Genomic DNA, 12,571 nt, shown 5'->3' on the forward strand with positions numbered 1-12,571 from the left:
AAGGAGCCAAAGAGTTACGGTAAGGGGCGAGAAGTCGGACTGGCGAACAGTAACAAGTGGAGTACCACAAGGATCGGTGCTGGGACCAATTCTATTTCTTGTATATGTTAACGACATGTTTACAGGCGTAGAGTCCTACATGTCGATGTTTGCGGATGATGCAAAGTTGATGAGAAGAGTTGTGACAGATGAGGATTGCAGGATCCTCCAAGAGGACCTGAACAGATTGCAGAGATGGTCAGAGAAATGGCTACTAGAATTCAACACGAGCAAATGTAAAGTTATGGAAATGGGACTAGGAGATAGGAGACCAAAGGGACAGTACACAATGAAGGGGAACAGCCTACCTGTAACGATGCGTGAAAGAGACCTGGGGGTGGACGTAACACCTAATCTATCTCCTGAGGCACATATTAATAGGATAACGACAGCAGCGTACTCTACACTGGCAAAAGTTAGAACATCATTCAGAAACCTAAGTAAGGAGGCATTTAGGGCGCTTTACACTGCCTACGTAAGGCCAGTCTTAGAGTATGCCGCCTCATCATGGAGTCCCCATCTGAAGAAGCATATAATGAAACTGGAAAAGGTTCAGAGGTTTGCAACGAGACTCGTCCCAGAGCTACGAGGGATGGGGTATGAAGAGCGCCTGAGGGAACTGTGCCTTACGACACTAGAAAGAAGAAGGGAGAGGGGGGACATGATAGGAACGTATAAGATACTCAGAGGAATTGACAGAGTGGACATAGACGAAATGTTCACACGGAATAGTAACAGAACGAGAGGACATGGATGGAAGCTTGAAACTCAGATGAGTCACAGAGATGTAAGGAAGTTTTCTTTTAGCGTGAGAGTAGTGGGGAAATGGAATGCACTTCAGGAACAGGTTGTGGAAGCAAATACTATTCATAATTTTAAAACCAGGTATGATAGGGAAATGGGACAGGAGTCATTGCTGTAAACAACCGATGCTCGAAAGGCGGGATCCAAGAGTCAATGCTCGATCCTGCAAGCACATATAGGTGAGTACATATAGGTGAGTACACACACACACACACACACACACACACACACACACACACACACACACACACACACAGCAGGCTCACCGTGGCGTGACCATCAGCACTGGTGGAGTGATATAAGAGGAACAATGAAGGACACGGGAGACACGTCAGGGTGTACAAGGGCCGGACCAGCAAGTGTCTCAGGGAATGTCATAACGACACGCAAGAAAAAAAAGCAGTGCATAGTGATCATAGAGTGTGGTGCTTGTTCCGGGATTATTGCTGCAATATGACCGATGGCACCCAGCAGCAAGGACACCCAGCAGCAAAGGCACCCACCACCAAGGGCACCCACCACCAAGGGCACCCAGCACCAAGGGCACCCAGCAGTAAGGGGGGATCCCAGCAGCGAAGGCACCCAGCAGTAAGGGCACCTAGCAGCAAGGGCACCCAGCAGTAAGGGCACCCAGCACCAAGGGCACCCAGCACCAAGGGCACCCAGCAGTAAAGGCACCCAGCAGCAAGGGCACCCACCACCAAGGGCACCCAGCAGCAGGGGCACCCACCACCAAGGGCACCCACCACCAAGGGCACCCAGCACGAAGCAGCAAGAGCACCCAGCACCAAAGAGCACCCAACTCCAAGGGCACCCATCCCCAGGGCACTCAGCAGCAAGGGCACCCAGCATCAAGAGCACCCAGCAGTAAGGGCACCAAGCAGCAAGGGCACCCAGCACCAAGGGCACCCAGCACCAAGGGCCCCCAGCAGTAAGGACACCCAGCACCAAAGGCACCCAGCAGTAAGGGCACCCAGCACCAAGGTCACCCAGCAACAAGGGCACCCAGCAGTAAGGGCACCCAGCACCAAGGGCACCCAGCACCAAGGGCACCCAGCACCAAGGGCCCCCAGCAGTAAGGGCACCCAGCACCAAAGGCACCCAGCAGTAAGGGCACCCAGCAGTAAGGGCACCCAGCACCAAGGTCACCCAACAACAAGGGCACCCAGTAGTAAGGGCACCCAGCACCAAGGTCACCCAGCAACAAGGGCACCCAGTACCAAGGGCACCCAGCAATACGGGCACCCAGCACCAAGGGCACCAAGCAGTAAGGGCCCCCAGCACCAAGGGCACCCAGCAGCAAGGGCACCCAGCAGCAAGGGCACCCAGCACCAACGGCACCTAGCAGCAATGGCACCCAGCAGTAAGAGCACCCAGCAGTAAGGGCACCCAGCAGCATGGGCACCCAGCACCAACGGCACCTAGCAGCAATGGCACCCAGCAGTAAGGGCACCCAGCAGCAAGGGCACTCAGCACTAAGGGCACCCAGCAGCAAGGACACCCAGCACCAAGGGCACCCAGCACCAAGGGCACCCAGCAGTAAGGGCACCCAGGGCACCCAGCAGCAAGGGCACCCAGCACCAAGGGCATCCAGCAGTAAGGGCACCCAGCAGTCATGGCACCCAGCACCAAGGACACCCAGCAGCAAGGGCACCCAGCACCAAGGGCACCCAGCAGTAAGGGCACCCTGCACCAAGGACACCCAGCAGCAAGGACACCCAGCAGCAAGGGCACCCAGCACCAAGGGCACCCAGCAGCAATGGCACCCAGCAGCAAGGGCACCCAGCACCAAGGGAACCCAGCAGTAAGGAAACCCAGCACCAAGGGCACCCAGCAGTAATGGCACCCACCACCAAGGGCACCCAGCAACAAGGGCACCCAGCACCAAGGGCACCCAGCAGCATAGACACCCAGCAGTAAGGGCACCCAGCACCAAGGGCACCCAGAAGTAATAGCACCCACCACTAACGGCACCCAGCAGCATAGACACCCAGCAGTAATGGCACCCACCACCAAGGGCACCCAGCAGCAAAGACACCCAGCACCAAGGGCACCCAGTACCAAGGGCACCCAGCAGCAAGGGCGCCCAGCAGTAAGGGCACCCAGCAGTAAGAGCACCCAGCAGTAAGGGCACCCAGCAGTAAGGGCACCCAGCAGCAAAGGCACCCAGCAGCAAGGGCACCCAGCAGTAAGGGCACCCAGCAGCAAGGACATCCAGCAGCAAGGGCACCCAGCAGTAAGGGCACCCAGCAGTAAGGGCACCCAGCAGCAAGGGCACCCAGGACCAAGGGCACCCAGCAGTAAGGGCACCCAGCAGCAAGGACACCCAGCAGCAAGGGCACCCAGCAGTAATGGCACCCACCACCAAGGGCACCCAAGTAAGTAAGTAAGTAATTATCAAAAGAAGGCACCAAACCGGGAAGGCTATGTAGCACCATCAAATACGCAAAATAATCAGAGGGCGCGAAATATCACCAAGGATGCCAATACGAGAACAATAACGCATAAGGCGAACGATATCAAAAGTATCCGAGTCACCAAGAATTCTATCGAGGGACAGGTGACCGCGAGGGGCGGTCGGAAAGCAAGACACACGCTCGTCCTGGAAGTCAGGACATTCAAGAAGGACATGCACGACCGTAAGAGGGACAATGCAACTAGGACAATAAGGAGCAGGGCGGCGCTCCATCAAGTGACCATGGGTTAAGCGAGTATGGCCAATACGCAACCTCGCCAGTGCTGTTTCCCACCGCCGGTTACGGTGGAAGGAGGACTGCCACGAGGAAACACAACATTTAAGAGTACGTAGCTTGTTACCAGTAACAGACAACCAAGAAGCCTGCCAACGGGTAAGGACTGAGGAATGGATTACCGGGTAAAAGTCGGAATACGGAATGCCCTTACGAGAGATGGGACAAGAGCGGACAGCTTCCTTGGCGGCAGCATCCGCACGCTCATTTAAAGACACACCAATATGGCTGGGAACCCAACAAAATTCAACCGACTTAAATTTACTGTGAACGAGAAACAGCCAATGCTGGATCTCGACAACCACTGGATGAACCGGATTAAAGGACCCGAGAGCCGTGAGGGCACTACGAGAGTCAACAACAACTACAAAGGAAGACTGACAACGAGAAAGCAGGAGACGAAGAGCATAGAGAATAGCATAAAGTTCCGCTCTAAAGATGCTCGTCTCCGGAGGCAAGCGACACATATAAGTGCGATCAGGAAAAACAACAGAGTAGCCAACACCGTCCGCTGACTTAGACCCATCGGTGAAGACAGAAACGGAGCGGGAGTGAGAAGAAAAGTGCTCGAGAAAAAGGCGTTTTAGAACCGTAGGAGGGGTAAAAGCTTTAGTGATACGGGTCAAGGATGTATTTTAGATATATTTCTGGACTGCCAAAAAGCCTTTGATACAGTACCGCACATGAGACTGCTGTTCAAGCTCGAGAGGCAGGCGGGGGTGGGGGGAAAGGTCCTAGAATGGATAAGGAACTACCTAACAGGAAGGAGCCAAAGAGTTACGGTAAGGGGCGAGAAGTCGGACTGGCGAACAGTAACAAGTGGAGTACCACAAGGATCGGTGCTGGGACCAATTCTATTTCTTGTATATGTTAACGACATGTTTACAGGCGTAGAGTCCTACATGTCGATGTTTGCGGATGATGCAAAGTTGATGAGAAGAGTTGTGACAGATGAGGATTGCAGGATCCTCCAAGAGGACCTGAACAGATTGCAGAGATGGTCAGAGAAATGGCTACTAGAATTCAACACGAGCAAATGTAAAGTTATGGAAATGGGACTAGGAGATAGGAGACCAAAGGGACAGTACACAATGAAGGGGAACAGCCTACCTGTAACGATGCGTGAAAGAGACCTGGGGGTGGACGTAACACCTAATCTATCTCCTGAGGCACATATTAATAGGATAACGACAGCAGCGTACTCTACACTGGCAAAAGTTAGAACATCATTCAGAAACCTAAGTAAGGAGGCATTTAGGGCGCTTTACACTGCCTACGTAAGGCCAGTCTTAGAGTATGCCGCCTCATCATGGAGTCCCCATCTGAAGAAGCATATAATGAAACTGGAAAAGGTTCAGAGGTTTGCAACGAGACTCGTCCCAGAGCTACGAGGGATGGGGTATGAAGAGCGCCTGAGGGAACTGTGCCTTACGACACTAGAAAGAAGAAGGGAGAGGGGGGACATGATAGGAACGTATAAGATACTCAGAGGAATTGACAGAGTGGACATAGACGAAATGTTCACACGGAATAGTAACAGAACGAGAGGACATGGATGGAAGCTTGAAACTCAGATGAGTCACAGAGATGTAAGGAAGTTTTCTTTTAGCGTGAGAGTAGTGGGGAAATGGAATGCACTTCAGGAACAGGTTGTGGAAGCAAATACTATTCATAATTTTAAAACCAGGTATGATAGGGAAATGGGACAGGAGTCATTGCTGTAAACAACCGATGCTCGAAAGGCGGGATCCAAGAGTCAATGCTCGATCCTGCAAGCACATATAGGTGAGTACATATAGGTGAGTACACACACACACACACACACACACACACACACACACACACACACACACACACACACACAGCAGGCTCACCGTGGCGTGACCATCAGCACTGGTGGAGTGATATAAGAGGAACAATGAAGGACACGGGAGACACGTCAGGGTGTACAAGGGCCGGACCAGCAAGTGTCTCAGGGAATGTCATAACGACACGCAAGAAAAAAAAGCAGTGCATAGTGATCATAGAGTGTGGTGCTTGTTCCGGGATTATTGCTGCAATATGACCGATGGCACCCAGCAGCAAGGACACCCAGCAGCAAAGGCACCCACCACCAAGGGCACCCACCACCAAGGGCACCCAGCACCAAGGGCACCCAGCAGTAAGGGGGGATCCCAGCAGCGAAGGCACCCAGCAGTAAGGGCACCTAGCAGCAAGGGCACCCAGCAGTAAGGGCACCCAGCACCAAGGGCACCCAGCACCAAGGGCACCCAGCAGTAAAGGCACCCAGCAGCAAGGGCACCCACCACCAAGGGCACCCAGCAGCAGGGGCACCCACCACCAAGGGCACCCACCACCAAGGGCACCCAGCACGAAGCAGCAAGAGCACCCAGCACCAAAGAGCACCCAACTCCAAGGGCACCCATCCCCAGGGCACTCAGCAGCAAGGGCACCCAGCATCAAGAGCACCCAGCAGTAAGGGCACCAAGCAGCAAGGGCACCCAGCACCAAGGGCACCCAGCACCAAGGGCCCCCAGCAGTAAGGACACCCAGCACCAAAGGCACCCAGCAGTAAGGGCACCCAGCACCAAGGTCACCCAGCAACAAGGGCACCCAGCAGTAAGGGCACCCAGCACCAAGGGCACCCAGCACCAAGGGCACCCAGCACCAAGGGCCCCCAGCAGTAAGGGCACCCAGCACCAAAGGCACCCAGCAGTAAGGGCACCCAGCAGTAAGGGCACCCAGCACCAAGGTCACCCAACAACAAGGGCACCCAGTAGTAAGGGCACCCAGCACCAAGGTCACCCAGCAACAAGGGCACCCAGTACCAAGGGCACCCAGCAATACGGGCACCCAGCACCAAGGGCACCAAGCAGTAAGGGCCCCCAGCACCAAGGGCACCCAGCAGCAAGGGCACCCAGCAGCAAGGGCACCCAGCACCAACGGCACCTAGCAGCAATGGCACCCAGCAGTAAGAGCACCCAGCAGTAAGGGCACCCAGCAGCATGGGCACCCAGCACCAACGGCACCTAGCAGCAATGGCACCCAGCAGTAAGGGCACCCAGCAGCAAGGGCACTCAGCACTAAGGGCACCCAGCAGCAAGGACACCCAGCACCAAGGGCACCCAGCACCAAGGGCACCCAGCAGTAAGGGCACCCAGGGCACCCAGCAGCAAGGGCACCCAGCACCAAGGGCATCCAGCAGTAAGGGCACCCAGCAGTCATGGCACCCAGCACCAAGGACACCCAGCAGCAAGGGCACCCAGCACCAAGGGCACCCAGCAGTAAGGGCACCCTGCACCAAGGACACCCAGCAGCAAGGACACCCAGCAGCAAGGGCACCCAGCACCAAGGGCACCCAGCAGCAATGGCACCCAGCAGCAAGGGCACCCAGCACCAAGGGAACCCAGCAGTAAGGAAACCCAGCACCAAGGGCACCCAGCAGTAATGGCACCCACCACCAAGGGCACCCAGCAACAAGGGCACCCAGCACCAAGGGCACCCAGCAGCATAGACACCCAGCAGTAAGGGCACCCAGCACCAAGGGCACCCAGAAGTAATAGCACCCACCACTAACGGCACCCAGCAGCATAGACACCCAGCAGTAATGGCACCCACCACCAAGGGCACCCAGCAGCAAAGACACCCAGCACCAAGGGCACCCAGTACCAAGGGCACCCAGCAGCAAGGGCGCCCAGCAGTAAGGGCACCCAGCAGTAAGAGCACCCAGCAGTAAGGGCACCCAGCAGTAAGGGCACCCAGCAGCAAAGGCACCCAGCAGCAAGGGCACCCAGCAGTAAGGGCACCCAGCAGCAAGGACATCCAGCAGCAAGGGCACCCAGCAGTAAGGGCACCCAGCAGTAAGGGCACCCAGCAGCAAGGGCACCCAGGACCAAGGGCACCCAGCAGTAAGGGCACCCAGCAGCAAGGACACCCAGCAGCAAGGGCACCCAGCAGTAATGGCACCCACCACCAAGGGCACCCAAGTAAGTAAGTAAGTAATTATCAAAAGAAGGCACCAAACCGGGAAGGCTATGTAGCACCATCAAATACGCAAAATAATCAGAGGGCGCGAAATATCACCAAGGATGCCAATACGAGAACAATAACGCATAAGGCGAACGATATCAAAAGTATCCGAGTCACCAAGAATTCTATCGAGGGACAGGTGACCGCGAGGGGCGGTCGGAAAGCAAGACACACGCTCGTCCTGGAAGTCAGGACATTCAAGAAGGACATGCACGACCGTAAGAGGGACAATGCAACTAGGACAATAAGGAGCAGGGCGGCGCTCCATCAAGTGACCATGGGTTAAGCGAGTATGGCCAATACGCAACCTCGCCAGTGCTGTTTCCCACCGCCGGTTACGGTGGAAGGAGGACTGCCACGAGGAAACACAACATTTAAGAGTACGTAGCTTGTTACCAGTAACAGACAACCAAGAAGCCTGCCAACGGGTAAGGACTGAGGAATGGATTACCGGGTAAAAGTCGGAATACGGAATGCCCTTACGAGAGATGGGACAAGAGCGGACAGCTTCCTTGGCGGCAGCATCCGCACGCTCATTTAAAGACACACCAATATGGCTGGGAACCCAACAAAATTCAACCGACTTAAATTTACTGTGAACGAGAAACAGCCAATGCTGGATCTCGACAACCACTGGATGAACCGGATTAAAGGACCCGAGAGCCGTGAGGGCACTACGAGAGTCAACAACAACTACAAAGGAAGACTGACAACGAGAAAGCAGGAGACGAAGAGCATAGAGAATAGCATAAAGTTCCGCTCTAAAGATGCTCGTCTCCGGAGGCAAGCGACACATATAAGTGCGATCAGGAAAAACAACAGAGTAGCCAACACCGTCCGCTGACTTAGACCCATCGGTGAAGACAGAAACGGAGCGGGAGTGAGAAGAAAAGTGCTCGAGAAAAAGGCGTTTTAGAACCGTAGGAGGGGTAAAAGCTTTAGTGATACGGGTCAAGGATGTACAAAACCGCGGAAGAGGGACCCTCCACGGGGGCAAAGAAGGAACAACACGAGGAGAAACATCAGAAATACGAACGGAAAGAGAATCCTGCAGGCGAGATAACCGGACAGAAAGAGGGAGGTGGTGAAGAGGAACAGGAACCGCAGGAGGGGTAAAAGTTAAAGCACGACAGAGGCGAGAGGAAGGATGTTGCAAGGACCGCGCAAGATAGCGAAGACAGTAGCGATCACGGCGGTCCTGGAGAGACAGGAAGCCAGTGACAACATACAAGCTAAGGACGGGAGTCGAACGAAAGGCACCAGAACTGAGGCGCAACCCAGTATGGTGCAAAGCATCAAGACGGCGAAGAGTAGAAGGAGAAGCAGACGAGTAAGCAGGGCAACCATAATCGAGCTTAGACAGGACGAGAGAGGAATGTAAAGCAAGGAGAGTGCGCCTATCTGCCCCCCAAGAAGTATGGGACAAGACCCGAAGGAGGGTAAGGGCCTTAGAGCACTCAACACGGAGGTAAGAGATATGGGGAGACCAAGACAAACGAGTGTCAAGGAATAACCCCAAAAGCTTTGCGGAATCTTTGTATTCAAGGGGATGACCATAAAGTGACAAAAGAGGGACGAAGAACAACCCGTTTCCGCGTAAATGTCATGGCACAAGTCTTAGAAGTAGAGAACTTGAAACCATGATCAGTGGCCCAAGACGACACGGCATCAATTGCAAGTTGAAGCCGGCGTTGAAGGAGAGGCGAATCATCACCCTGACAACAAAGGGTAAGATCATCGACATTGAGAGCGGAGAAGACACCAGAAGGAAGAGAGGAAAGAAAACCATTGAGGGCAACCAGAAAAAGAGTAGTGCTCAGAACACTACCCTGGGGCACACCTTCGTATTGCTGAAAAGAGGGAGAGAAAGCGGTACCAAGGCGCACCTGAAAGAACGACGAGAGAGGAAGCTGCGGAGAAAGAGAGGGAGATGACCACGAAGGCCAAAAGAATGAAGTTGAGATAGGATATGATAACGCCAAGTGGTGTCGTAAGCCTTTTCCAGGTCAAAAAGGACGGCAACAACGGAGGTCTTCGCAGCAATAGCAGTACGAATATAGACCTCCAAGTTCACCAGGACATCTGTCGTGCTGCGGCACTTGCGGAAACCAAATTGAGAAGGGGAGAGGAGGTGATGGTGTTCCAGGAACCACATCAGACGAACGTTAACCATACGTTCAAAGAGTTTGCAGACACAACTTGTGAGAGCAATAGGGCGAAAGTCCTTAGGGGAAGTACCCAGAGACCCCGGTTTGCGAACAGGGAGGACAACGGCATCGAGCCAGTCCTCAGGGACTGACGACGACTCCCAGATCCGATTATACAGACTCAGTAAATACTGAGACGTGCTCGGATAGAGATGGCGAAGCATCTCATAATGAATACCATCGGAGCCCGCCGCCGTAGAACCGCAGAGGGCCAGGGCAGAACGAAGTTCAGAGAGAGAGAAGGGATCATTATAGGGAAGCTGAAGATGAGTGCAGAAATCTAAAGGACGAGACTCAAGGACAGGTTTAAGAAGAAGGAAAGATTGGGGAAGATGAAGACCAGAGCTAACAGAAGAAAAGTGGGAACCTAGTTCGGAAGCGACCTGCAACGGGTCCGCCACAAGAGTATCATGGAGGTGGAGGTGAAGGACCGGTGAAACATCGGGAACGAACTTACCCGCTATCTTGCGGATACGCTTCCAGATCTGGGCCAGAGGGGTTTCGGACGTAATTGTTGAGACATAAGATGACCAACATTCACGTTTAGCCGTACGGATGGCCCTACGGGCAACCGCACTCGCTTTCCGAAAGAAAAGAAAAGAATCGGTCGTCTGCCTACGGCGGTGCCTCTTCCAGGCTGCACGCTTACAGCGGACAGCCCGAGCACAGTCCGCATTCCACCAGGGAACGCACTTCCGTGGACCCCGAGAGGAAGAGCGAGGAATAGAGCGGAGGGCAGCGTTGAAGACAGTGTCATGAAAAAGGAGGAGAGCGCGAGAGAGAGGCAGAAGGGAGAAGTCAGAGAGAGCAGCACTGAGGGTAAATAGGGTCCAGTCTGCCTTAGCAAACTGCCACCTAGGGAAAGAGAGGGAAGGGCAAAAAGAGAAAACGGAAACAAGGATGTGGAAATGATCACTTCCATGGAGGTCATCAAGAACCTGCCATGTGAAATCTAAGTAAAGAGAAGAAGAGCAGAGAGAAAGATCAAGACAAGAAAGGGTGCGAGTCCGAGAGTCCAAATGAGTGGGCTCACCAGAATTCAGAAGAGACAGGGAAGAAGAGAGGAGAAACGGCTCAAGGAGGCGACCCCGGGTATTCGTCAGAACGTCACCCCAAAGAGAATAACGACAACTGAAGTCACCCAGCAGGAGCACAGGCTCCGGCAAGGAGTCTAGGAGGTGTTTCAAATCAGGAAGAGAGAGCGGGACACTCGGGGGGAGATAAATGGAACAAACTGTGTACCATTTCCCCACAAAGATACGAGCAGCAGAACAATAGAGAGGCGAAGGAAAAAGCAAAGGAACAAAGGGAACATCAGCACGAATCAAGAGAGCAGAAGAATTAGAAGCCCCAGCAATGGCTGGGGGGGGTGGGAGAGAAAGGAATAGCCACGAAAACGACCAGGACGAGCACCAAGCATTGGCTCTTGGAGACAGACACAAAGGGGCGAAAACCGCGAAATCAGAAGTTGGAGTTCAAGGAAATTGGCGTAATAACCTCGAACGTTCCATTGAAGAATGGACAACGACGAGAAGAGAAAGGACAAAAACAGAGAACAAGGAAGAAACAAAGGCGAAAGAGCAACAGAGCACGTTAAAGAATATCAGGGTCGGGATCAGGGTCAGCAAAGTCAGGGTTAGGGGGCATGGGTAAACTGAGCAAAGACGGAGGGAAGGAAACGGGAGAACAGATCAGAGGTGGGCGGGCGGGGTCCGGAGGAGGAGGAGGAGGAGGAGGAGGAAGAGGAGGAGACAACGGAGAGGAGCAGTCAAGGACAGCAGCAGGAAGAGGGGGAGTAGAAAGAGGGGAGCGCACCTCAGCAAGAGCAGCAACCGAAAGGGAAGCAGGGGCCAAAGAAACCTCCATAGCAGGAACAGGGGGCGCAATCACTGAAACGGGAGGGGAAGGAGCAACAGAGCCAGAAGTAGGAGCTGAGGAAGAAATCGAAGCCTTCTTACCCGCCGGGAAAGAGGAAGGAGAGGAGCCAGGCTTTCGCTTCTGACTTAAAGAGACCGGTGTCCCAGCAACTACGTACCGGGCAACGGATTCCAGTGTCTCAACAGGAGAAGCCGAACGAGAGCACACACGACGGCCGTTTGGAGAGCGATGGACATCCGCCTGCACCGACAGGCGGTGGGGAGAGCCGATAGATGGAGGAAGAGGATGGGAAGGAGGATCGGAGGGGGACGAGGAAGAAGACACAGGAGACACGACAGACCGGGTAGAAGGAAGGGGAACCCCAGACAGAGGACCAGGAGGAGGATCCTTCGGGAGAGAACCCAAAGGAACAAAGGAGGGGGCAGTGGGCGCATCAGGGTCCAAGGCCCGGAAACGGTTGTGAGTCTGAGGAAGGCGGGAAGGACGAGGAGAGGAAGAGCGCAACACGCGAGCATAAGAGATATTAGCAAAAGGCGGGAGCCGGCGAACCTGGTGTCTCGCCTCAGGAAAAGATAAACGCTCCCAGTGCTTCAAGTTGAGGACGGCTGCCTCAAGCTTGTAATGGACACACGCACGGGAGAAGGTAGGATGGGCCTCACCGCAGTTGAGGCAACGAGCCTTGGGAGAAGTGCACTCCGACTTAGAGTGACCTTCACTCCCACACAAAGGACAGAGAGAGAGACAGTCCCAGAGCAGCGGAGGGCACCATGCCCAAACCTCCAGCACTTGTTATAAAGTCGAGGAGAAGGAATATACTCCTGGACAGAGCACCTAGCACCAGCAAGAATAACAGAGGATGGAAGG

The 12,571-nt window shown here is 54.3% G+C and overlaps 2 protein-coding genes across 2 annotated transcripts; both read left to right on the top strand.

Moving 5' to 3' along the window:
* The first annotated feature begins 2,240 nt into the window (after positions 1–2,240).
* On the top strand, positions 2,241–2,651 carry LOC138369688 (uncharacterized). Its single transcript, XM_069333121.1, has one exon. The coding sequence runs from the start codon at positions 2,241–2,243 to the stop codon at positions 2,649–2,651; it is 411 nt and encodes a 136-aa protein (XP_069189222.1).
* Positions 2,652–6,598: 3,947 nt separating this feature from the next.
* LOC138369689 (uncharacterized) lies at positions 6,599–7,009 on the top strand. Its single transcript, XM_069333122.1, has one exon. The coding sequence runs from the start codon at positions 6,599–6,601 to the stop codon at positions 7,007–7,009; it is 411 nt and encodes a 136-aa protein (XP_069189223.1).
* The last annotated feature ends 5,562 nt before the right edge of the window (positions 7,010–12,571 follow it).

This window comes from Procambarus clarkii, chromosome 29 (assembly GCF_040958095.1).
Source record: "Procambarus clarkii isolate CNS0578487 chromosome 29, FALCON_Pclarkii_2.0, whole genome shotgun sequence".
NCBI lineage: Eukaryota > Metazoa > Arthropoda > Malacostraca > Decapoda > Cambaridae > Procambarus > Procambarus clarkii.